This window comes from Scyliorhinus torazame, chromosome X, assembly GCF_047496885.1.
Source record: "Scyliorhinus torazame isolate Kashiwa2021f chromosome X, sScyTor2.1, whole genome shotgun sequence".
NCBI classification, from domain to species: Eukaryota; Metazoa; Chordata; class Chondrichthyes; order Carcharhiniformes; family Scyliorhinidae; genus Scyliorhinus; species Scyliorhinus torazame.
The window spans coordinates 27,563,227-27,590,185 of NC_092738.1; the positions used below are offsets into that span (position 1 = coordinate 27,563,227).

General features: G+C 47.2%; 1 protein-coding gene across 3 annotated transcripts in view; it reads right to left on the reverse strand.

The window, feature by feature from the left end:
• The window catches only part of LOC140405441 (receptor tyrosine-protein kinase erbB-4-like), a 198,812-nt gene that overhangs the window by 105,898 nt on the left and 65,955 nt on the right, over window positions 1–26,959 (reverse strand). For 2 of the 3 annotated variants that reach the window (XM_072493854.1, XM_072493855.1), the window contains exon 2: window positions 6,351–6,502. The exons of the other annotated variant lie outside the window; for it this stretch is intronic. In XM_072493854.1, coding sequence (XP_072349955.1) covers window positions 6,351–6,502 — 152 coding nt within the window. The remainder of the gene's footprint in view (window positions 1–6,350; window positions 6,503–26,959) is intronic. 3 annotated transcript variants of the gene reach the window in all.

Below are 26,959 nucleotides of genomic sequence, written 5' to 3' on the forward strand. Positions count from 1 at the left end.
GAACCTATTTATAGTCAGTAAGTAGACAGAAAAAAAAATATCCAGTCAAGCCTGGATAGAAATCGATGTATTGCTGCCAAGAAAGAGAGAAGACTCATCAGTTAAGGTTTTTTTAAAAATCGAGAGGAGTGAAGTAAACACCTTGACCTAGAAATTCAGTCATGTAGAGCAGTGTTTTTCAAACTTTTTTTTCCCAGGAATCATCTTTATGCTGCTTTGTTCCAGAGTTAAATTTCTTCTTTGTAGGCAGTTAAGCAGAGGGACTGGAGCGCTGTACAGAGCTAACACTCGCACTGCTCTGGACTCTCCTGATTCAGCTCTCTCCAGCAAATTATGTTGAGTGGGTGGGTGGGTGGAGAAAAAGGGGTGACAAATTGTTTGAATCATGTTTATATTGTGTGTGTTATCGATTGTCTTCGGAATAAAATATATATATTTTTTAAGTGTACATGCCGGGCATGTGACCGGTTCACTGCTGCTGCCTCTGGCTGAAAGACTGCGGCCGTCATTCTCGACTTAATAGTCAGTAGCGGCCGTTGGGCATGTCTCCCGTGATTGGGACCACCGCGGGAACAACGTAACCTGATCGCTCCGCGACCCTCCCGACACCCGCGCTTTGAAAGACTGGTGTGGAGCATGATTGCAGAAGCGGGGATGAATTGGTGCTTGCAGCTCATTATCTTGAACCAAGTGGCAGCCAGCGCTATTCATTCGGGTGGGGCAAGGGAGAGTGATCATGGGAAATCAGCTTCATTTAAAGACAGCCCAAATGTTGCCTGGGATGGAGCATTTTAGCTGTGAAGGACACACAGCTCTCATCCCAATGGCACAGAGTAATACTTGCTTTCCAGAACAGATTAGGCTCCTGTTAGAACCCCTGCATACTCTGGTTAGATGTCTTCAAAAAGCTGTTTCAGGGCAGCACGGTGGCACAGTGGGTTAGCCCTGCTGCCTCACGGCGCCGAGGTCCCAGGTTCGATTCCGGTTCTGGGTCACTGTCAGTGTGGAGTTTGCACATTCTCCCTGTGTTTGTGTGGGTTTCGCCCCCACAACACAATGATGTGCAGGGTAGGTGGATTGGCAATGCTAAATTGCCCCTTAATTGGAAAAAAATGAATTGGGTACTCTAAATTTATTTTTCAACAAGCTGTTTCAATTGGTTTATTGCAGCTTCTCCCTTGTCCTCTGACAAGTCTGCACTGCTTTAAATGCTATTCATCTTTTTCTAACTATTTTAGTATGGGAACAAAAGACCTTACTTGTGGACTCGGCCAGTGTTAGCTGAACCCCCACCCAAACTTTTTCTCGAAATGTCTGAATGCCTTAGCTCCACCCAGCAATGACATAATCTCCCCAAGCTAAAAACCAATTAACTCCCTAGGCTGAAAAAACAAGGACCCTCAGCTCCACCCCTAGTCAAACATCAGTGCATCAGCCCAGACTTTTACTCTGGTCAATTTCACTTCTGGCACCTAAAAGCTTTCTGGTCTTGCAAAACAAGATCATTTTTAAAAACATGACTACTGCAGTCAAACACACTCTAACCCAGGCTTTTAACCCTTAAATTGCCAAATGTTTATAATCCAATATATATCAAATCCTGCACTTGTCACAATGGGCTAGTGGCTCGGAGCATGGAAACCTCCATTAGAGCTTCACGCAGAGCATGGAGACTGTTTTGCCCAACATTGAGCTAATGGGTAGCACCATGAACATGGCACTGGGCGCCCACCATGTTGGAGGCTCTGCCGACAGCTCAGGACAGACTCCATAGCAGCACAGAGGTGGCCATCCAAATGTTGTCCAGCAGGAACAGCAGCAGAAACCTCTTGATAGAAGTCAGAAATCAGTTATGGGGAAGGGGAGGGAAGAATTGGGGATATATATAAGTGGCTGGGGGAGCAGGGAGGCGAGCGGGTGGTGAAGATCAAGGAGAAATGGGAAGCGGAGTTGGGAATGGAGATCAATTGGGGAGTATGGAGTGAGGCACTGCGAAGGGTAAACGGGACTTCCTCTTGTGCCAGGATGAGCCTGATACAGTTTAAGGTGGTGCACAGGGTGCATATGACTCGGGCGAGAATGAGTGGGTTCTTTCAGGGGGTAGCAGATGAGTGTGAGAGGTGTGGGCGGGGGCCAGCGAATCATGCGCACATGTTTTGGGGTTGTGAAAAATTGGGAAGATTCTGGGCGGGAGTGATTGCGGTCTTAGCCAGGATAGTGGAGGAGGGATTGGAGCCGGACCCTTTGGTGGCGATATTTGGGGTTTCAGAGAAGCCGGAGCTCATGGAGAGGAGGAAGGCCGATGTCTTGACCTTCGCCTCTCTGATTGCACGGCGATGAATTTTGCTGGAATGGCGGTCGGCATCGCCACCGGGGGCAGCAGCATGGTTGGGTGACCTGTATGACTTCCTGCGGTTAGAGAAGATAAAGTATGAGTTAAGGGGCTCAGCAGGGGAGTTTGAGAAAAGGTGGGGGATGTTTGTGACCGTGTATGAGGAGCTGGGGGGGTGAAAAAGGAGAAAAATCTGTACAAACTATAGTTGATTGTTGGGAAGAATGTTTCCTGGGGTGTTAATTTGCTGTAACCTACTTTGATACAAGTTTGAATAAAATGCGTTCAAAAAAAAGAGAAATCAGCTATAGGAGTGAGTAAATAGGCCAAAAACGCATCTAAGCAAAAGCCAGTGCAACCACAGGGTCCTGTTGCCTGTAAGCACTGTCAGTTACTAGATAGGTTTATCACGTTGTGAATCAGGAACTGGGCAAACCAATGTCACAAAGGGGTCCGACAACAAGTGTTATTATTTAACTATTTGGACGACCACGTTACATGATTCCAGCTCGTGCCTAGATGCTTTCTCAACAACCCGGTCCGTATTGGCAAGAGGGGCACTTCCATTGTTAAATGTGCACATACATTAGTTGATCAGGTGTCCACTTTACATCTGCCAAACAGGTGTCAGTAGATTTCTGTGCCCTTGTGTGTTTAGTGCAGTCTTGATGGACATTTGCATTCATACTTCCTTCAGTTTGTCACCAATCTTAAGGAAAAGTGAGATCGGGAGTCGTTCAATCCACACGGAACTGTAGAAATTGGCAAAGTAGCAGCCTCTGTTATATCGTTAGAAATGTTAATTGGTTGGAAATGTTTGACTGCAGCTAAATGAATTCATTAAATATGGAGGGAGTGCAAAGAGGGGAGGAGTTAGTTATTTTGGAGTTTTATGCAACCTCCTTTTCACCCCCACCACCCCTCAAGACAATGACTTGCTGGGATAGGGTTTCACATGTGTTGGTAAACCCCTGATATCTAACCCCTTCCTTAAGTAACCAACCCGGTCTAGTCTACACGTGACTCCAGACCCACACAGCGATGCGGCTGGCTCTTAACTGCCCTCTGAAATGGTCGAGCAATGAAATGAAATGAAATGAAAATCGCTTGTCACAAGTAGGCTTCAATGAAGTTACTGTGAAAAGCCCCTAGTCGCCACATTCCGGCGCCTGTTCGGGGAGGCTGGTATGGGAAGCCACTTAGTTCAAGGGAAATTGGGGATGGGCAACAAATGCTGACCCAGCCAATGACACCCACACCCCAAGAACAAATAAAAGTAAATTCCCTATATCTCATCTCGGATGGGGTGTCAAGGAACTATTCGACTGTGAAAGCCATGTGTACATTTTGTGGAGTGAGGGTAGGGAGAAAGTGTCACTGTTCAGCAACCTTTGTGTGTTTCCCCCCCCACCCCGTCTCCTCTTGTTCAGGGACACCAAAGTCAATTGTGGTGCCCATAGTACAGCAAACTAGTTCAGCCATCTTTGCGTCATCTCCAACCTTATGGCTGTCCTGCCTCTGGCAGTCAGTCAGATTGGAGTCATAGAACGAGTCCAAGTGATCTGAATTCAAACTCAGCACGTCTTGGATCAATTTATACTCTCAGAATTTGTATTAGGTTAAAGAAGAGCCTTCTTGAGTCTGGGTTGCGCCAGTGACAGTTCATGTTGATATAACATGCTGGCATACTTAGAATAGGATCTCCCCACTCACAGCATTTACCACATCTTTCCATTCTGCTTTTCAGCATAGAAGCCATTGAGCAGAGAGCATTCGACATGAGCGGGAATTCAAAAAGGTAGGAGACCAACATTCAAACAGATCTTTGACCCAAATAATGAGTGTTAGTCATAACCATTGATCCTGAAAATACACAACACCATGTTGGGGAAAAAGACAAAATTGTGAAATTTAAAAAAATTAGCACATGCAAACATGATCATGATTGTCTGAGAGTCTGAACACTTGTGAATATAAATCAAAATTCATTAAGACCATTTATATTTGCTGAGGTTGAATAGAGATGTCTATATTTATAGATTGTGAACAACTTGTATTTATATAGTGCCTTTAACATAGAAAAACATCGCAAGGGCTTCACAAATGCATCATCAATAAAACTTTGACACCAAGACACGCAAGGAGATATTGGGGCAGGTAACCTCAAGCTTGGTCTGAAAGGGAGGGTTTAAGGAGCGTCTTAAAGGAGACGAGAGAGTTGGAGAAGTTTAGAAAGGGAATTCCAAAGCCTTGGGCCTAGGTTTGTAGTGGATGTTCCCCTGGGGTCGGTATTGGGAGCCTTGCTTTTCCTGACACACATTAATGATCGAGATCTTGGTGTGCATGTGGACAATTTCAAAGTTTGCAGATGACATGAAACTTGGAAGTATTGTAAACTGTAAAGAGGACAGTGTAGAATTTCAAAAGGACGTGGACACATTAGTGGAGTGGGCAGATAGGTGGCGGATGAGGTTCAATGTGGAAAAGTGTGAGGTGATGCATTTTGGTAAGAAGAACGTGGAGACACAATATAAAATAAGGGGTACAATTCAGGGGGTGCAGGAGCAGAGGGACCTGGGTTTTTATGTAGATAGATCATTGATAGGAGGCAGGACACGTGGAGAGAGCAGTTAATAAAGCATACAGTATCCTGGCCTTTATTAATAGGGGCATAGGGGACAGCACGGTGCCGCAGTGGTTAGCACTGCTGCCCCACAACGCTGAATCCCAGGTTCAATCCCAGATCTGGGCCACTGTCCGTGTAGAGTTTGCACATTCGCTCCGTGCTTGCGTGGGTTTCGCCCCCACAACCCAAAGATGTGCAGGGTAGGTGGATTGGCCATGCTAAATTGCCCCTTAATTGGAAAAAATGAATTGGGTACTCTAAATTTATAAAAAATAAAAAGTAAAAATAATCAGGGCATAGAATTCAAGAGCAAGGGGGTTATGCTGAACTTATACAAGACACTAATTAGACCTCAGCTGGAGTAGTGTGTGCAGTACAGGGTGCCACATGAGAAGGAAGGTGTGAATGTACTGGAGAGAGTGCAGAAGAGGTTTACAAAAATGGTTCCAGGGATGAGAAACTCCAGTTACGATAGATCGGGCAGCACGGTGGCGCAGTGGGTTAGCCCTGCTGCCTCACGGCGCCGAGGTCCCAGGTTCGATCCCAGCTCTGGGTCACTGTCCGTGTGGAGTTTGCACATTCTCTCTGTGTCTGCGTGGGTCTCACCCCCACAACCCAAAGATGTGCAGGGTAGGTGGATTGGCCACACTAAATTGCCCCTTAATTGGAAATAATGAATTGGGTATTCTAAATTTTAAAAAAAATGTTAAGTTTGAGGATAGATTGGAGAAGTTGGGACTATTCTCCTTGGAGAAAAGGTGGCTAAAAAGAGATTTTATAAAGATATTCAAAATCATGAAGGAGCTGGACAGAGTAGACAGGGAGAAACTGTTCCTATTGTAAAAGGATCAAGAACGAGAGGGCACAGATTTTAAGTGATTTGTAAAAGTAGAAAATGTGACGCGAGAAAAACCTGGGAGTGTGGAGGAGGCTGGTTCAATCGAGGCATTAGATGATTATTTGAAAAGAAACAATGTTCAGGGGGGAAAAGGCAGGGGAAATGGCACTAAACCATGATGCTTATTTGGAGAGCTAGTGCAGACAAGGATGGGCCAAAAGGCCTCCTTCTGCACCAGAACAATTCTGTGAAAGGCAGCTGAAGGCATGGCCACCAACTGTGGAGTGATTAACATCGGAAATGCTCAAGAGGTCGGAATTAGTGAAGTGTAGTTATCTCGGAGGGTTGTAGGGCTGGAGGAGATTAGAGATCGGGGGGAGAGACAAAGCCATGGAGGGATTTTTAAACAAGGGTGAGAATTTTAAAATGGAGGTGTTCTCTGGCAGAGACAATGTAGGTTGGCGAGCACAGGGGTGATGGGTAAATCCAAACACGGTGCGAGTAAAAATGCTTGAGTGAATCGCCTTTTACAGCGGAAAGCCTTTTGTCCCTACCCTCAGGAAGGTGAGGTTTCGGTTGGCATTGATGTTGGTGATCTCCAAGTTGCCCATCACAATCTCGCAGTTCACATACATCTTCTGAAGTTGCTGGTACTGCTGCTCCTGGCCAAATAGTGAACTCAGCCGGTTTTCTGTGCCAGCACACACTGCAAAAACACAAAGTTACCCTCAGTAAACAAGAGCTTGCATTCAGCAGTTCATTTACAGTGTCTTGCCGCCTTTATTTTTATCGGCGTGGCAGCATCACCTATTAGGTAGATGTGGTGCATTGGGCAAGTATGGGCACCAGCTCCTCCGTCATCCATTTGTACCATTCGCAGCTCTGCCCCTCCGAGGTAGTTATTCATTTCAGTTCGCAGAGAAGTATAGGATTAACCCAAGCCATAGGGTGAGCAACCAGAATGTATTGCAGATAGTGAACAGCAACTCCTGATTCTCTAACCCACTACAACAACCATTTACATTTGTGGAGCACTTCTTGTGGGGTAAAATGTCCCTGGGTATTTCACAGGAGTGATCATCAAACATAAGTTGACACTGAACCACGTAAGGAGATGTGAGGGCAGATGACCAAATGTTTTAAGGAGCGAAAAGCGAAGGGGTTTATGGTGGAAATTCCAGAGCTTAGGGCCCCAGCAGCTGAAGGCACGGCTGCCATTGGTGGAGAGCTGGAAATCGGGGATGTGCAGGAGGCCCGAATTGGAGGAATGCAGAGATCTCGGAGGGTTGTGGCGGGTCGGAGGGCTGGAGGAGGTTATGGAGCTGGGGAAGGGCGAGACCATGGACTGGACTAATAATCCAGAAACCCAGGCTAAAGCACTGGGCACCGAGGCTTCAATTAATAAATCTGGAATATAAAGCTAACCTCAGCAATAGTTACCATGACAACGAACATCGATTGTTGTAAAAACCCATCTGGTTCACTAATGTCCCTTCAGAGAAGGAAATCTGCCGTCCTTACCTGATCTGGCCTACCTATGACTCCAGATCCAGTGATGTGGTTGACACTTAACTGCCTCTTTGAAATGGCCGGGCAAACCACTCATTTCAAAGGCAATTTAGGAATAGACAACAAATGCTGGCCCAGCCAGTCAGCGATGCCCACATTCCATGAAAGAATACATTAAAATGAAATTGAGGTGATATTTGTCAACAAAGAGCCAATGAAGGCCAGAGTGCACTTTATTACAAATACAATATTGAACCTTTAGCATCACACCCGAGAAAAGGACAGCTTACAATTACCCCTTAACACGACTAATCAATTTCCCATTAAACAACAAGAAAAGAACCATACAGCTTTCAATCCATTGTTAAAATTAGCCGGACATAGAGTGATTCTTGCTTTATAAAACAAATTTGGCTCCTGTTGGAACCCTTTCAGACTCTGGCTGAATATCTTCAAATATCTGCTTAAATTGGGTTGTTTCAGCCTCTTCCTTGTTTTCAGACAAGATTGCTCTGCTTTAAAATATTATTACTATTCTTTTTTAAACTATCCTACTGGGAAAGAATTGTGGACTCAGAGTCAGGCAGATCAGAACTCAGCTCCTCTCTCTACGCTTCTCCAAAACTCACTGCCTCTCTGCTTTCCTGGGCTCCACCCATCAATGACCTAATCTCTCCAAGCCGAAAAACAAATGATCTCTGCAGGCTGCAAAAGAGCATCAACTCTCCAAGGACCTCCCCCAGCCCCAGTCAATCCACATGCCTCTGGTCAATTTCACCTGCTGTTTTCTAGAAGCAAAACACTATCCTTATGAAAACCATGACCATTGTAGTCAAACACACTACACCCTCACGCCTTTAATTTTTTTGTCCCCACATTTAGGAGCCAATATTCCTAAAATCCACCAAGTGTCAGAGAATTTACAGCGCAGAAGGAGGCCATTCGGCCCATCGAGTCTGCACCAGCTCTTGGAAAGAACACCCTACCCAAGGTCAACACCTCCACCCTATCCCCATAACCCAGTACTCCACCCAACACTAAGGACAATTTTGGACACTAAGGGCAATTTATCATGGCCAATCCACCTAACCTGCACATCTTTGGACTGTGGGAGGAAACCGGAGCACCCGGAGGAAACCCACGCACACCCGGGGAGAACGTGCAGACTCTGCACAGACAGTGACCCAGCGGGGAATCGAACCTGGGACCCTGGAGCTGTGAAGCAATTGTGCTATCCACAATGCTGCCGTGCTGCCCGTGTCACATACAGGTCTTGGAGAAAGTCCAGTAAGGATTCAGCAGTTTACATAGCAACAGGAGGAAGCCCGTGAGCGTGTTCCGCCCTTCAATCGTATGATGGCTGATCTGTGATCTAACTCCATGAACCAGCCTATGACCCTTATTACCTTTGGTAACCAAAAATCTATTAATCTCCGATTTAATCTAGAAATTGATCAAGCATGAACTGCCATTATATTATTGTGGATGCGTGTACCAAACTTTGGGCACCCTTGCGTGTGTAACAGTATTTCTGAACTTCACTCTTGAAAGGTCTGGCTGTAATGTTTAGGCTATGATCTCCTGTCCTGTATTCCCCAGTTGGTAAAGTATGGGCGGCACGGTAGCACAGTTGCTTCACAGCCCCAGGGTCCCAGGTTCGATTCCCGCTTGGGTCACTGGAGTCTGCATGTTCTTCCCGTGTCTGCATGGGTTTCCTCCGGGTGCCCCGGTTTCCTCCCACAGTCCAAAGATGTGCAGGTTAGGTGGATTGGCCATGCTAAATTGCCCCAAGTGTCCCAAAAAGGTCAGGTGGGGTTACTGGGTTATGGGGATAGATAGGGTGGTATGTGTGGGCTTAGGTAGGGTGCCCTTCCCAGACTTGCAGACTTGATGGGCCGAATGGCGTCCTTCTGCATTGTAAATTCTATGAAATCGATATCTTTTTTTAAAATTTAGAGTACCCAATTATTTTTTCCAATTAAGGGGCAATTTAGCATGACCAGTCCACTTACCCTGCACGTCTTTGGGTTGTGGGGGTGATACCCACGCAGACACGGGGAGAAGGTGCAAACTCCACACGAACAGTGACCCAGAGCCGGGATTCGAACCAGGGGGCGCGATTCTCCGACCCCCCCCACCGGGTCGGAGAATCGCCGGGGGCTGGCGTGAATCCCGCCCCCGCCGTGTCCCGAATTCTCCGCCACCAAAGATTCGGCGGGGGTGGGAATCGCGCCGGTCGGCGGGAATCGCGCCGGTCGGCGGGCCCACCCCCGGCGATTCTCCGGCCTGCGATGGGCCGAAGTCCTGCCGCTGTCAACCCTCACCCGCCGGTGTGGATTAAACCTCCTTTTGAACGGCGGGACAAGGCGGCGCGGGCAGGCTCGGGGGTCCCGGGGGGTGGCGCGGGGCGATCTGGTCCCGGGGAATTCCCCCACGGTGGCCTGGCCCGCGATCGGGGCCCATCGATCCGCGAGCGGGCCTGTGCCGTGGGGGCACTCTTTTTCTTCCGCCTTCGTCATGGTCTTCACTATGGCGGAGGCGGAAGAGACCCCCCTCCCCTGCGCATGCGCGGGGATGCCGTGAGCGGCCGCTGACGCTCCCGCGCATGCGTCGCCCGGCGAAGACCTTTCGGCGCCGGCTGGCGTGGCGCCAAGGCCTTTCCCGCCAGCCGGCAGAGCGGAAATCACTCCGGCGCAGGCCTAGCCCCTCAAGGTGAGGGCTTGGCCCCTAAAGGTGCGGAGAATTCCTTTGGGGCGGCCCGACGCCGGAGTGGTTCCCACCACTCCATTACGTCGGAACCCCCCACCCCGCCGGGTAGGGGAGAATCCCGCCCAGAGTCTTCAATGCTGCAGTCCCAGTGCTAACCACTGCGCAACATGCCGCCCCCCATGAAATCTATATCTAACCTAGCAGTTCCCCTTAATATCTTGAATTAAATAATTGTTGAACCCTCTAAATTCTGGGAAGGTTTAGTTTGGGTAATCTCCCCGGATCAGCCATGATAGAATTGCGGAGCAGACTCGATGGACCGAGTGGCCTAATTCTGCTCCTATGTCTTATGTTCGTATGGATAATTTAACCACTGCATGTTGGACTCCCTCCAAAACCAACATCTCCTCCCCAATGTGAAAAAGAAAAATCACAATAGGAAATTGGGTAAATTTGGGTGATATTTTTTGAAGCTAAAGAGTAATCAAAGTGTTTACTATAATAAAGGGAACACATCAGTGCCAATACAGGGAACGATCGTTCCTTAAGTAAGGGAATCCAAAATAAAGGCAAATAATCTTAGAGTTCAAGCTGAACTGGTTAAAAATGAATGCACAAAAAACCTATTCACACAAAGAGCTTGAGAATGCAGAATGCACTGGCCTGGAAAACCTTAAATGCCAAGTTAATTGAGGTGTTTCAAAGTGAAGACATTTACTTGGGATGGAAGGATACGAGATATGGAGAGAGGGCAGGAAATTGTGATCAAAAAGATAAAGAGCTGGCACATGGCAAATAAAATGGTAGAACGGGCTCAATATCTGTAGGTCCTGTCTATAAAAAATGATCAGATACGTGGGTGGTTAATACCACAACCTCCAAAACAAGACACAGCATGATTGCAAATCAATTGTGGAACTGTGATTTCAAAATTTGGCTCATCATTTCACCTGCTCATCTCAGACCAATTGTGAAATTACATACGGTAAATGCTGCTGGTTTGACTTACAGGTAGAACAGAGAAAGTAGATATGCATGTCGTGAGTGCTTCTGCCAGTGTTACCTGTAAGTGCAATCAAAAGAAAGTGGTGCCAATTCCCAGATTTGGCCATCTTACTGCTGTACCGCCCAACAACTCTTGCACAGGACCATCAAGCCCATCAAGATACTCGGATGCTTTGCCATTGCCGGGATGCTCCAGGTCCACAGGGTACTTCATGGCACGTATGTCACCTTGTGCGCACCGGGGCATCAGGGAGTGCCCTTCTTTAACAGGGAGGGGTTCCACTCCCTGAATGTTCAACTCGTGTGCGACCACCACCTCCAGATCATGCGGGTGTGCACACATCCCAGAGAGCATGCATGACAGCTACATCCTGGGATACTCGGCGAACCCAGTGTCTTCAAGGACCACGCCAGGTAGACGGGTTGGCCCTTGGGGAATAAGAGTACCCGCTGAGGTCCTGGCTGATGACGTCAGTGCGGAGGCTGGAGATCGATGCGGAGACCCGATATAACGAGGTCATGTTACCATCCGTGCTGTCATTGAGCAGAGTCTCTTCCAAGCGTTCTGTCTGCTTTCCTCAAGGCCCTCCCATAAGTCTCAAGTGACCGGTCAGCATTTGAGCTTCAGCACTGACCATCAACCTGCTTTTCAATATGCCAGCCCCAATTCCGTCCTCGCCCACAAGCCACACATGTCCACTTTCCAGCAGGAGCTCTGACTAGACAATGAGCTGAAGCAAGCCCAGGGACACAGCAGGGATACTGCTCCCATCACTACCCTAGGTGAGATCAGTTAGACGAGGGATCAAGGCTGGCAATGTCCAGGTCTGCATCACGCAGTATCATTTACCCAGTGAGCTATCAGGGAACTTGTCTATGGTACTATTCACCCTATATTGGCATCCAGCACAGAGAGGACATTAATTCCACTTGCTAAAATGGCAGTTGGCGGGAGGCAGAACTACCAGATCTATCTCATGCAATTTTCCAGAAGACCTGGGAACTATTAAATTCTCACAATGCTTGCTCACAGTGCACTTTGCAAAGTTCTGGTCCCCACAAGAAGGTTATAGTGGCAAGGCACAAAAAAAGATTTATTAGAATGATAGCAGAACTGAGAGATTGTGCCGATCAGAAAGGATTGAACAGGCTGGGGCTCTTTTCTCTAGAAAAGAGGAGGTTACGAAGGCCAGATAAAGGTCTTGAAGATAATAAGAAGGGTTGGTTCGGGTGGATATAGAGCAGATACTTCCACTTGTGGACATAACCAGAACTAGGGATAATATACAAAAGTCCGAATAACCTGTTTTTTGTGTGCTGTACAGACTTTGTAAAATGGCACCTGTGGTGCTTACAGAATAGCCACGAGTAGAAAAAGTACACACACAAACCAACCATCCCCACCCCCGAGACACACAGACAGAGACAAACAATGGCCGCTCTTCATTCGTAAGTGCAGACAATGAGTGCTTTTACATCGCACCTTTCAAGTCCTCAGGACACCCCAAAATGATTCACAACCAATTAAGTACTTTTGAAGTATTGTAACTGTTGGAACGTAAGAAACATGACAGCCAATCTGCACACGGAAATCTGATAAATGACCAAAAAAAATCTTGTTTTGTTATTAAATGATGTTGGTTGAGGGATAAATATTGGCCTGGATGCAGAGGAGAACATTCCTGCCTTTCTACAAAATCTTTGATACCCACCCAAGAGGACAGATGGGGCCTCAAGTTTCACATCTCATTTGAAAATCAGCACCTACAACAGTGTAGCACTCGCTCAATGCTGCACTGGTCAGTCAGCCTTCTGTGCTCAAGTCTCTGGACTCGGACCTGAACCCACAACCTTCCAACTCAGTGTGAGTGCGACTCACTCAGCTGCAGCTCACTACCATGCAAGTTATTCAACCACGGAGATCATCACTGGCAAAGCCAATTCTGGCCTTTTGAGTACAGCTTTCAACCGTGATTACCGGATGATAGCCAGCAGCCCACCTGCCTAACTATTCCCCCACACACTACTGTGGCCCCAGGCGAGAGCAGCATAGAAGATCCAATCCCAGTTTGGGGGGGGTATTGTTCTTTGATGTATGAGTCCACACTGATGTACTTCACCCACTGAGCCACGGAGGCAGTGACCCAGTTATTGTAAAATGTAGCTCAACCACTTTGAAAGCCTCATCACTGAGCAGGAAACAGCGCAATTAAAAAATCTGTCAGACACCCAATGAACCACAGTGCAAATCTCTGTGAAAATCATAGACGAGCATAGACCTGTCTCTTTGCACGGTTAATCTCATTACCACCAAAACAAAAGTCCATAAAACTTGGTGTTCAGCAGATGTGTGCATGTTCCTTGTAAGGGTGTGCCCTGCTGTTTTACTCGTCAGGTAATAATGTATTTGTAAAAGAGAAATACAGCAAATCGCTGTAACATTTCTGAAAGCATTCCAGCCAATGAAATTGCCTGCCTCGTGTTTCGTGGGATTCGGGGACAGTTTTCTTGGGGAACATTGGCAGCAGTGAGATGTCACTGCGGCACCTGGACCGGATGGGACACACCCTAAAATCCTCAAGGAAATCCAGGAGGAAATAGGTGAGGCTTTGGGTAAGGTTTTTCCAACCTCAATAAAGCCTGGAGCAGTATCAGGCGACTGGAGGCCAGCTGAATTATCCTGATCTCCAAAGCAATTGCAAACAACATTGGGTGGCTTGAGGAGCTGTCATATAAAGTAGAAGATTGTGACCAGTGGTCAGCATTGCTGCCTACGGCTCTGAGGACCTGGGTTCGAATCCCGGCCCTGGGTCACTGTCCGAGTGGTGTTTGCACATTCTCCCCGTGTCTGCGTGAATTTCACCCCCACAACCCAAAGATGTGCAGGGTAGGTGGATTGGCTATGCTAAATTGCCCCTTAATTGAAAAAAAAAAAATTGGCTACTCTAAAATTAAAAAAAAAGATTGTGCCAATTGACACTTTATTGGGGAGAGGGGCAGTATTTTGGGGGGAGGAAGCCAGTTGGCGGAGGATGTTACTGGAGCCAATCTTCACTTGGGCTGACATTTATTTACAGAATGGGACTTTACAAGTGTAGGTGGAACAGTCTGGGATCTAACTCAACCACAGCAGAGTTTTCAGTATATGTCTCTTTCTACTCACTCAAGTGAAATCCAAATTATTGCCCTCCAACTGCATATAATTAAACACAATGGATTGACAATTAACTGTAGGGAGGACGTGACTCAGGCCTTCCAAAGCGCTGTGATGTCAATGACACAGATGTACAGGGGTTAACTGATTTGGGCTGAGAGTCTAAAACAACAGGTAGAAACCAAAATCAATTTTCATTATCACTTGGACTTGGATCAGTGATTGGTACGGCTCAGAGTTCAGATGATAGACAGATAATAGAAGGAAACATAGCAGAGTGACCGTGTACTCCTGATTCAGTAGGTTCAGCCCTTGCTATCACTCCTCTACAATAAAAATGGGCGGCACATGGCGCAGTGGTTAGCACTGGGACTATGGCGCTGAGGACCCGGGTTAGAATCCCGGTCCTGGGTCACTGTGGAGTTTGCACATTCTCCCCGTGTCTGCGTGGGTTTCACCCCCCACAACCCAAAGATGTGCAGGTTAGGTGGTTTGGCCACGTTAAATTGCCCCTTAATTGGGAAAAAAATAATTGGGTACTTGAAATTTATTTTTTTAAAGTTTCACAATAAAAAAAATGTTGAACATTGTGCTGTTGGAGAAAGGTTATTAAGCTTCCTGCGGGTTGACAATTGTGAAGGTGGTCAGTGCCAAGAGATGTAAAAATATGGGGGTTCAATGTAGCTTGTGGGCATGTTCAATTTTAAATGCTCTGCAATCTCAGGCTGGATTTCCAAAAGGAGATCTTGGAGTTTGATATCCCAGGGCCTGACCAGGGTTCAAATCCATCATCAGGAGACTTTCATCCTCTGTTGGTGTTAGGTAGGGTTGATGGAACTCACCTTCTCTCAGGGAAGGTGGAGAAACCAGCAAGCCCTGTGCTGCACCTTCACTAGCTGTTGGCAACGTTGGCACTGACAGTCCGTGAATGAATCACACAGATCCCAGACTGTTCCACCTACACAATTACCACAAACCAAGGTCTGGTGCAACTGGAAGTGGCCACTGAGTGCGGCCTCAACCGGGACCTGGGATTCATGTCGCATTACATTCAACCCCCACCATCTGGCCTGCGAAATCCTACCAACTGTCCTGGCTTGACACAATTCACACCTCTTTAACCTGGGGTTACCCCATCTCTGGATCTGTAAAGATTTAATCACCTGCTAATGGTCGCATTCCAAGCATTGTCTGGCATCTTTGAATCTGTCTGTATATATGTTTCTGGAACAGACATCTTCATTCACCTGAGGAAGGAGCAGCGCTCCGAAAGCTAGTGACATCGAAACAAACCTGTTGGACTTTAACCTGGTGTTGTAAGACTTCTTACTGTGCTCACCCCAGTCCAACGCTGGCATTTCCACATCACTGATAAAAGGGACTGAGCTAGTCCAAATTGATATAACACAGTAAAATGTAGCCGGCATCAATACATGTTGAGGTAAATCTTGGGATGGATTCCCTCACTGTGGTGACAGTGAAGTTGTGGGGGACCCATCTCATCACCTCGCCCTCCCCCCCACCACCATTTTATTTCCAACTTTTACCCCCTCCAATCCTGAAGGTGATTTCTCTTGCAGCATACCAATTCAAGGACATACTGAAGGTTCACTTGAAGAAATGCAACTTTGTCATCATTTCTTGCCAAACCCTGACCACTGAGACAGAACGCGGGGAAGAAGCGAGGTAATTTGAACCATGATGCTGTGCCTGTGGTGAGGCATGTTGTGAGAGGTGCAGGGATCAATATTAGAACCCCCCCCCCCCCCCCCCCCACCCCCCCACACGTGGCAATGTGAGTCTTGTGCGTAGACAATGTCTGTCATATGTCAGCCTGCAGAGTTGTCAATGCACCCATCTACTTACCCATTTGTGCTCCCTTCATTGTTGGCACCCGTTATCTTCACATACAAAGGAAAGACTACTAAATCTAGTACTCTTATACCAGCAGTGAAACCCATAACACTCTGGATAGGGGAACCAGATTTTAAAAGATTACAACAGATTGCACCCGTCTGAATGCAGTGTAAAAGCAGCTATGGAGAATCTCAAAAGGTAAGTAACACTTCTGAACAAGGATTGCTGTATGTTCTCAGTGGAGGGACAGACAGGATGAAGTGTCAACATTCAGGTCTTAAAAAAAGTGCAGATAAATGTAATTGTGAACAGATAAGAGCCCCCCCCCCCCCCCCTCCCTCCCCAACCACACCACCAAAGTGGCAAATATCTAGAATAGACTCCTCCTAGAAATACTTAGTGCAACGTTGATTAGCTCCTTTTAAAGAAACATATACTGAATGAGACAGGGTTAAGTATAGTTATTGGTTGGGCAGCACGGTGGCACAGTGGTTAGCATTGCTGCCTCACTGTGCCGAGGTCCCAGGTTTGATCCCGGTTCTGGGTCACTCTCCGTGTGGAGTTTGCACATTCTCCCCGTGTTTGCGTGGGTTTCGCCCCCACAACCCAGAAAAGATGTGCAGGGTAGGTGGATTGGCCACGCTAAATTGTTCCTTAATTGGAAAAAAGAGAGACTTGGGACTCTAAATTTATAATTAATAAATAAAGAAATAAATAACAAAAAGTTACAGTATAGCCATTGATAAAAAAAACCATGGAGCACTACAACTCCAATCTTACTGGGAATGCCGTCTGGAATGCAACAAGTTGGGGTGAACAGGTTTACATTTTCTCCTGGGTCTTTGGGAGGGTCAGTGAGGGCTTCAGCAACTCCCCTCGAATAGTTTTTATACAGGCAGCCATTAAGATCTGGACTTCCCAGCAGCTGCCTTTTTTACAAGTCCCAGTGGTTTTACATTTTGGCTTGGAGTTGGTTGCAGGATGCCCTCACTGCAGGAAGCTGGCGTCTCCAACACAAGGGCTCCTGCAATATTATAGCGCCTTCATACTGCCCCTTGTTTAATTTGGACTCCAGGACATTGCGAGCTGGCAACAGCATTTGATTGAACCTGGTTGTCTTCCCTGGCAGCAGTACCATTGACAAATCTGCCACCAAACTTTCGAGACAGATTTAGCAATGCAGATGTCAGAAGCCAGTTCACAGATGGAGATCTCTCAGAATCCAAACTAAATCGCTGGTGTAAAAGTGGCTTTGGATAATTGAACAATAACTATTTGCCTCAAATAATTAAGCATAAAGGGACAGTCTATATCTGTGCAAATTATACACGTGCCACTTGATTGAATGGGCCCACTGACCAGGACACCATCTCCACCGTTTGATGCCCCTATCCTCAGCAGAATCCTCTCCCATCACAGTCTCCCCTCCACCTTCACTCTTCAACTCCAGGATTCGGAGTGTATCTGATGCATAACTGCTTTAGTCATTCATCACCAATGTGGCTGGACCACATCTGTGCTCACACACTCCCTGTTACAGAAACTGTTGACTACTCCAGGATCATTCTGGAAAGTAAAGTTAACCCTCCTTATCCCCACTTCCTTTTCTCCATGACTAACCTCGCCTTCACAGGAACCAGGAGGAGACCATTCAACCCCTTGCGCTCATTGTCTTCATTTAAAAAAAATAAATTTAGTGTGTCCAATTAATTTTTTCCAATTAAGGGGCAATTTAATGTGGCCAATCCACCTACCCTGCACATCTTTTGGGTTGTGGGGGCGAAACCCACACAAACACGGGGAGAACGTGCAAACTCCACACGGACAGTGACCCAGAGCCGGGATCGAACCTGGGACCTCGGTGCCGTTAGGCAGCAGTGCTAACCACTTGCTCCACCGTGCTGCCCTCAAAGCCCTTCATGGTCTCACCTTTCCCTAACTCCTCCAGCCCACCCAAGCGCTACACCTCTTCCACTCTGGCCCCTTGTGCATTCCACTTTACCTTCACTCCACCATTGTCACTGTCACTTCATCCTTTTGTCCCAACGCTATCCCTAAACCTGTTCACCTTCCTCTGCCTTGATAACCCCCTTTGAAAGTCACCTCTGACCAAATCTCTGCGCACCCCACTTCATATCTCCTTCTTTGCTCTTAATGGAGAACCGAGAGCCAATGTTTTTTAAAATTCATTTGTGAGATATGGGCATCGCCAGCGAGGCGAGCATTTGTTGCCCATCCTCAAATATAAATCAAAAATAGTGTTCTTGTCCCATATTTTATCATTACGCCCCCTTGACCTGGAAGCACTAACCCTTGCCCCGAGTGCATTTCAAAAAGCTCCAGTTCTTTGCCCAGTTGCTTCTACTTCCTGCTGGAGTCCGGATTTTGAACCTCAAGCTATTCAGCTGGAGGAGCATGCTCCTAGTCTCACCCTTACCCCACCTTCCAACAAAGACCACTGCACACAAATCAGGAACAAGAACTCGAGCCAATTGTTTTCTTGTTGTAATGACCCCTCCCCCAGATGCTTTAAGCCCAATTGTAGTACCCGTGGCAGTTGAGATCTGTTAAGTCACTACCTGGGGCTTCCTTGGTTAAGCTTGATCCTCCATCTGAAAACTGACCCAATGTCCTTAACCCCCGCAGTGTCCTGCCCTCAAAAGAATAGCTCCTCTGCCTTGGGAGGGCACAACCCCTGATGATGACATTTTCCTTCTTCATTAGTTTTGGAGCCAAGAAACACTTACTTTTACAGGTTCCAGAGATTGAAGGAACCAGCAGGGACAGCGTGAACATTGTCATAGCACCTGCCTAGAAATCACAGCTGACCACAGCAGGTGGAGCCTTGCAATTTGATATTCTTGGCAAACTCAATCTCACATCGGGAAGCTATAAATGTAGAATCTGTCGGAGTGATACTCCACATTGCATACCAGTCATAATAGAACCATCATAGCTTTTGAAGCACAGATTACTGCAGCGTTCTTATTTCCAATTGTCTCCTTTATTGGGCTCGCCTTATAAGATGTAGATTAAAGCACCTGCCAGTTTCCATAGTCTATGCTTCAAGTGTTCCATATTGGTGCTGGGGTGGAAGGGGGGGTGCAGCCAGGAGAGTGTGGATGGGCAAAGCAATCAGTGTTTACAAGGTCTGCTTTGACGAGCTTTGAATATTTTCTTTGTTTTCGTTCTGTTTTTCCTATTTATTTACAGTAATATCTGATGTCATTGGCACCAAATCAGGACTGGCTGAACAAGTCCTGCAACTGCAGAACCTGCCTGCACCAACACAAACTATTTTTCTGTAGAAAAACAGCCAGGCCACGCAAACGACAGGAGCTCTTGTGGGTTTGAGCCTAGCAAGGATTGGCGTCTGCCTGTGTAAACAGCTTGTTGATGTGTTCGAGCTGCCAATTGCAGTGTTGGGGGGATTTTTCTCCCCCTCCCTCGGCCCCCCCCACCCAAATTTCCCCCCCTTTCCTCCTGAAAGGTGGTGATTGGAGCCAAGGTGTGGTTTCCAACACGCCTGCAGCCCCTCAGCACTCACCCAAGTGAGATCACGGAAACCTCAGTGGATTGCTTGACAAAGGCAAACACCATGTCTGAATAACCCTGTCCTCACTAGGTGCTCACGTGTCTATTTTCTTGAAGTAGTTCCTATGTGGTGATCACACACGGAGACCTTGGTTGGATTTTCATCTCCCTCGCCCAGGGAGGCGGAAGCCATCTTTAGAGCCTCTACCTCGGCAAAGAAACCTGGGACTTCCTTGGCAAAACACACACATCACTCAATCCACTCACTCACTCAGCCCGGCCTCATTTTCATGGGGTGTATCTTGAGATATTATTAATTTCCGATCTTGCTTTCTCATGCTCCATGATTGACTTTTCCCAAAAGTTGATGAAATAGTAACGGCTGAAGTGACTTCAGTATTCCAGGAGAGCTGGAGAAAACAAGAGCATTGGGAGATCCTTTCACCGCTGCATCTGGAGGCCCACAAGAGGCCATTTTCATAGAATCCCTACAGCACAGCAGGAGGCCATTTGGCCCATCGAGTCTGCACCGGCCCTTGGAAAGAGCATCCCACCTAAGCCCACAACTCCATCCCATGATTCTATGATCCCCATAACCAAGTGACCCTGCCGAACCTTTTGGACATTAAGGGACAATTTATCATGGCCAATCCACCTAACATGCACATGTTTGGACTGTGGGAGGAACCCGGAGGATACCCACGCAGACACGATGAGAAAGTACAAACTCCACACAGTCACCCGAGGCCGGAGTTGAACCCTGGTCCCTGGAGCTGTGAGACAGCAGTGCTAACCACTGTGCCACCGTGCCGCCCATGAAGGGAGACTATGGTTTTCACTGAATCATAGAATCCCTACAGTGCAGAAGGAGGCCACTCAGCCCATCGAGTCCACACCAACCCTCTGAAAGAGCACCGTACCGAGGCCCACTCCCCCATCCCATCCCCGTAGCCCCACCTAACCAGCACATCTTTGGACTGTGGGAGGAAACCGGAGCACCCAGAGACAAGGGGAGAATGTGCAAACTCCACACAGACAGTCACCCAAGGCCAGAATCAAACCCTGGTCCCTGGTGCTGTGAGGCAGCAGTGCTAACCACTGTGCCATGCCACCCAAGCATGGGCATCTCTGCGTGTCGCCGTTTTGTGGACATCCAGAGCTTGAGACCTTTCGTATCAGTAGCCATGGATGTAGTGCACACCTAGTGGCATTTGTGAAAGAGCCTTTAAATGCCAGGGAAACCAAGCACTGAAGCTTCATTGTGTTCACCCATTACTGTCTTCCCGGATTTCTCGAGCGGTGATCAGAAGTCCAGAAAACAACCATAACCATATTATCACAGAGCGACGTCCCATTGCCCAGAATTCAAGATACAGGGTGACCTTCAGTCCATGTTTACACAATGGCATTGCAGACATATTGCTAAAGTCATTGCATACAGGCTTGATGAAGAAGGTAAAGGGGTGACAATATGACTTGCATAGGTTATGCATTGACCAGCACTGGATGCAGCCATGTGCTGCAACATCCCACCCCCCCACTCAAATTCAGTGCCATCATCCACTGTCCAGGCCATCATCCACTGTCCAATGTAATAATATTTTTTGCAGTGAATGGGTTAAATGAACCTATTTTATATTCATGTAACAAATTACCCTGCAAAATGCTTGTGTACTCCAAGTCTGCGTACTTGAACATGATGTGCACCATTGTGAACTTGATGTGCATCATTAAGTCTAACTCCATGTGAAATAAACAATTAACTTTTCTTGTGCCTGTGTCTTAAGTTGTGTTTGTGTAAAATGACCGCATTCCTTCAGCATTTGTTAGATTGAACAGGCGGGAACACTTTTCTCCAAAGAAGACCGAGGGGTGAGCTGATAGAAGACTTGACAATTGTGGAAGGGTTTCATATGGTAGACATGGAGAAAACATTGGCCAGGATTTTCCAGTCCTTCACGCCAGCGGGATCTTCCAGTCCTGCTGATATAGGGCAGCACAAGTGGATAGCCCTGTGGCTTCACAGCGCCAGGGTCCCAGGTTTGATTCCCCGCTGGGTCACTGTCTCCCACAGTCCAAAGACGTGCCGGTTAGGTGGATTGGCCATGATAAATTGCCCTTAGTGACCAAAAAGGTTAGATGGGGTTATTGGGTTACGGGGATAGGGTGGAAGTGAGGGCTTAAGTGGGTCGGTGCAGACTCGATGGGCCGAATGGCCTCCTTCTGCACTGTATGTTCTAGGCAAATTACTGGAGAGAATTCTTCGAGACAGGATCTACTCCCATTTGGAAGCAAGTGGACGTATTAGCGAGAGGCAGCACGGTTTTGTGACGGGGAGGTCGTGTCTCACTAACCTGATAGAGTTTTTCAAGGAGGTCACGAAGATGAAGTCACACGGGATCAGAGGTGAGCTGGCAAGATGGATACAGAACTGGCTAGGGCATAGAAGGCAGAGAGTAGCAATGGAAGAGTGCTTTTCTGATTGGAGGGCTGTGAGTAGTGGTGTTCCGCAGGGATCAGTGCTGGGACCTTTGCTGTTCGTAGTATATATAAATGATTTGGAGGAAAATGTAACTGGTCTGATTAGTAAGTTTGCGGACGACACAAAGGTTGGTGGAATTGCGGATAGCGATGAGGACCGTCAGAGGATACAGCAGGATTTAGATTGTTTGGAGACTTGGGCGGAGAGATCGCAGATGAAGTTTAATCCGGACAAATGTGAGGTACGCATTTTGGAAGGTCTAATGCAGGTAGGGAATATACAGTGAATGGTAGAACCCTCAAGAGTATTGACAGTCAGAGAGACCTTGGTGTACAGGTCCACAGGTCACTGAAAGGGGCAACACAGGTGGAGAAGGTAGTCAAGAAGGCATACGGCATGCTTGCCTTCATTGGCCGGGGCATTGAGTATAAGAATTGGCAAGTCATGTTGCAGCTGTATAGAACCTTAGTTAGGCCACACTTGGAGTATAGTGTTCAATTCTGGTCGCCACACTACCAGAAGGATGTGGAGGCTTTAGAGAGGGTGCAGAAGAGATTTACCAGGATGTTGCCTGGTATGGAGGGCATTAGCTATGAGGAGAGGTTGAATAAACTTGGTTTGTTCTCACTGGAACAACGGAGGTTGAGGGGCGACCTGATAGAGATCGACAAAATTATGAGGGGCATAGACAGAGTGGATAGTCAGAAACTTTTTCCCAGGGTAGAGGGGTCAAGAGGGGCTGGTTTAGCACAGGGCTAAAGAGCTTGCTTTTAAAGCAGACCAAGGCAGGCCAGCAGCACGGTTCAATTCCCGTACCAGCCTCCCCGAACAGGCTGTGGCAATTAGGGGCTTTTCACAGTAACTTCATTTGAAGCCTACTTGTGACAATAAACGATTTTCATTTCATTTTTCATTACTAGGGGGCATAGGTTTAAGGTGCGAGGGGCAAGGTTTAGAGGAGATGTACGAGGTATGTTTTTTTTACACAGAGGGTAGTGGGTGCCTGGAACTCGCTGCCGGAGGTGGTGGTGGAAGTAGGGACGATAGTGACATTTAAGGGGCATTTTGACAAATACATGAATAGGATGGGAATAGAGGGATACGGAAGATTGTAGAAGATTGTAGAAGATTTTAGTTTCGACGGGCAGCATGGTCGGCGCAGGCTTGGAGGGCTGAAGGGCCTGTTCTTGTGCTGTACTTTTCTTTGTTCTATATGAATGGAGATTTCAACGGCTTTCCGGCCCCACTTTTAGGCCAATGCCTTCTCTGTGTCTACTGTATGAAACCCTTCCGTAATGTTAAAGACTTCTATCAGGCCACCCCACGGTCTTCTTTGCTAGAGAAAAGCACCCCAGTGTGTTCAATCCAACAAAAACATAAGACAAAGAAATTCCAGCCATTGTGAGGGAAACTGCAGACTGAGGGAGTCATAAATAGAAAATAGTCGCAAATAAATCCAATCGGGAATTGAGAGAAACTTCTTTTACCCAGAGAGTGGTGGAACTCACTACCACAGGGAGTGTTTGAGGTGAATAGTGTCAATACATTCAAGGGGAAACGAGATAATAATAATCACATTGTCACAAGTAAGCTTCAATGAAGTAACTGTGAAAAGCTCCTAGTCGCCACATTCCGGCGCCTGTTCGGGGAGGCTGGTACGGGGATTGAACCGTGCTGCTGGCCTTGTTCTGCTTTACAAGCCAGCTGTTTAGCCCACGGTGCTAAACCAACCCCGAACACATCAAGGAGAATAGAAGGGAAGAGGCTTGTGTAGAACGTAAAGACTGGGATAGACTAGTTGGACCAAATGGCCTGATTCTGTGCTATAAGTTCTATGTTTAAAAAAAAAAGCATTTTCGCAAATAAAAAAGTGCATATTTTGACTTAGTTTCCTTCCCCAACCCTCGGTGATAGGCTGAGAATTATATCAAGGCAAGTAGAGGCTATGCTGAAGAATTTGTCTTCTCACATCTATTTTTTAATGGAAATAATCTTTTTCACACACTGTATACCAGCGTATAAACATAGAAAATAATAAGACTGGTCGAAGAGTTATGATATTCAACACTATCGAGAGATGCTGAGAAAGTGTAAAACATTTGCTTGCAGAATTGTTTTGACCACTCAAACATGTTGCTCTGCCACTTTTTAGGAAAATATTTCTGTTTACCCCTTCATAGCCAGTGGGTTTATCCAGTGCGTAATGAAGCCACATAGACTAGGCCAGCCAGGTCAGTGGCAGGGATTGGCCAACTGGACTCTCTGCTCCTGGATTAGGGAGGGGAAAATTCAACACACTTCATCAGCTCGTTTGTTATCCAGCAATGCCCACTGGAAGTGCAAGTGTGGACATTAAGTGAGGATGATATTAAACCGTAACATGTCACTGTCAGCGCTCACTCATAACTTTGCTTCTCCCCATCGCTGTAACCTCCTACAACTCTTCAAGATTGCTGCACTCCAATTCTTGCCCATTAAGCATTTTTTTTTTTTTTTTAATTGATTTATGGGATGTGGGCATCACTGGTTGGGCCAGCATTTATTGCCCAGCCCTAGTTGCCCCTCAGAAGGTGGTGATGAGTTGTGTTCTTGAACCTCTGCAGTCCCGGAGGTGTAGGTCCACCCATGGTGCTGTTAGGGAGGGAGTTCCATGATCTTGACCCAGCGACAGTGAAGGAACGGCGATGAGGGTGGTGAATGACTTGGAGAGGAACCTCCAGGTGGTGGAGTCCCCAGGTATCTGCTGCTCTTGTCCTTCTAGATGGCAGTGGTCGTGGGTTTGGAAGGTGCTGCCGAAGGAAGCTGGGCGAATTACCGCAGTGCATCTTGTAGATGGTACACACGGCTGCCAATGTTCGTCGGTGGTGGAGGGTTTGAATGTTTGTGGAAGGGGGAGCAATCAAGCGGGCTGCTTTGTCCTGGATGGTGTTGAGCGTCTTGAGTGTTGTTGGAGCTGCACTCATCCAGGCAAGTGGAGAGTATTCCATCACATTCCTGACTTGTGCCTTGTAGGTGGTGGACATGCTTTGGAGAGTTGAAAGAGGAGTTACTCGCTGTAGGGTTCCTAGCCTTTGACCTGCTCTGGCAGCCACAGTATTTATATGACTAGTCCAGTTCAGTTTCTGATCAATGGTAACCCCCAGGATGTTGACTGTGGGGGAATTCAGTGATGATAATGCCATTGAATATCAAGGGGCGGTGATTAGATCCTCTCTTGGTGGATATGGGCATTGCCTGGCAACTTGTGTGGCACGAATGTAACTTACCACTTGTCAGCCCAATTACTCCACCATTAGCAGTTGTGCCTTTAGCAGCCGAGACCCTAAACTCTGTAATTAATAGAATCATGATGACCTACAGTGCAGAAGGGGCCGTTCGGCCCATCGAGTCTGCACCAACTCTCCGAAAGACCACCCTACCCAGGTCCACTCCCCTGTCAACCCTGCCCTTACCCTATAACCTAACCTGCACATACTTGGACACTAAGGGGCAATTGTGCATGTCTAATCCACCTAACCTGCACATCTTTGGACTGTGGGAGGAAACCGGAGCACCCGGAAGAACCCACGCAGACACTGGGAGAACGTGCAGACTCCGCACAGACAGTCACCCGAGGCTGGAATCAAACCCGGGTCCCTGGCACTGTGAGGCAGCAGTGCTCCCTAAATTCAGAGGAGGAGGGGAATTCATAACCAAGCCTGGTCTAGTCCTCACTGGACATGCATTTTTCCAGCAGGAATCACTGAATCAGCTATGAAAATCCAAACTAATGTCTCTTCTCCAACATCATCACTACTGGGATCAGTGAACCCATCACAGACCAGCGACCTCTGACACTCTAGTCCATATTTTCCCAATGAGTATAATGAGTATTCAGGTTAGGGTTAGGACCTGTTAGGTCCAGATTAGGAAAAAGAGTGAGAAGAGAAAGCAGAACTTAAGGTTTCACAGTACAAATCACAATTATCATTGCTTTTGTGTGACTGTTAACCTGTCTCATGCCAAGTTCCAGTCTGTATTATTTGAACATAGGCATTCTAGCAGAGGCGAGAACTTGGTATAAGCATGTTAGGCATTTCGCAATGGTTAGCACTGCTGCCTCACGGCGCTGAGGTCCCAAGCTTCGATCCCGCTCTGGGTCACTGTTTATGTGGAGTTTGCACATTCTCCCAGTGGGTTTCCTCCGGGTTTCAACCCAAAGATTTGCAGGGTAGGCGGATTGGCCATGCTAAATTGCCCCTTAATTGGAAAAAATGAATTGGGTACTCTAAATTTTAAAAAACCCAGAAAGAAGCATGTTAGGCATTCTTAGATGGTCAGTATCAACTAAACGTTCTATTGTCCCATATTGTCTCACTGCCTTTTCACTGATGACTGGGTCTTAAATTGATGAATTGAAAGTCTGTCCACTGTAAGGTCGTACATGAAATAGGTTCAGGGCAGCACGGTAGCACAAGTGGATAGCACTGTGGCTTCACAGCACCAGGGTCCCAGGTTCGATTCCCCGCTGGGTCACTGTCTGTGCGGAGTCTGCACGTTCTCCCCGTGTCTGCGTGGGTTTCCTCCGGGTGCTCCCGTTTCCTCCCACAGTCCAAAGACGTGCAGGTTAGGTGGATTGGCCATGATAAATTGCCCTTAGTGACCAAAAAGGTTAGATGGGGTTAAGGGGATAGGGTGGAAGTGAGGGCTTAAGTGGGTCGGTGCAGACTCGATGGGCTGAATGGCCTCCTTCTGCACAGTATGTTCTATGTTCAACTCACATCATAATAGGTATGGGCAAAGCATATCTAATTCAGCAGTAATTGGGAATCTCCCTCAGCGAGTCTATAACTATGGGGTGTGTTCAAATAGATTCACCCCAAGGCATGCTGGTGAGGTGGGGGCTGAAGCACATTATTGGACAAGTAAAACAG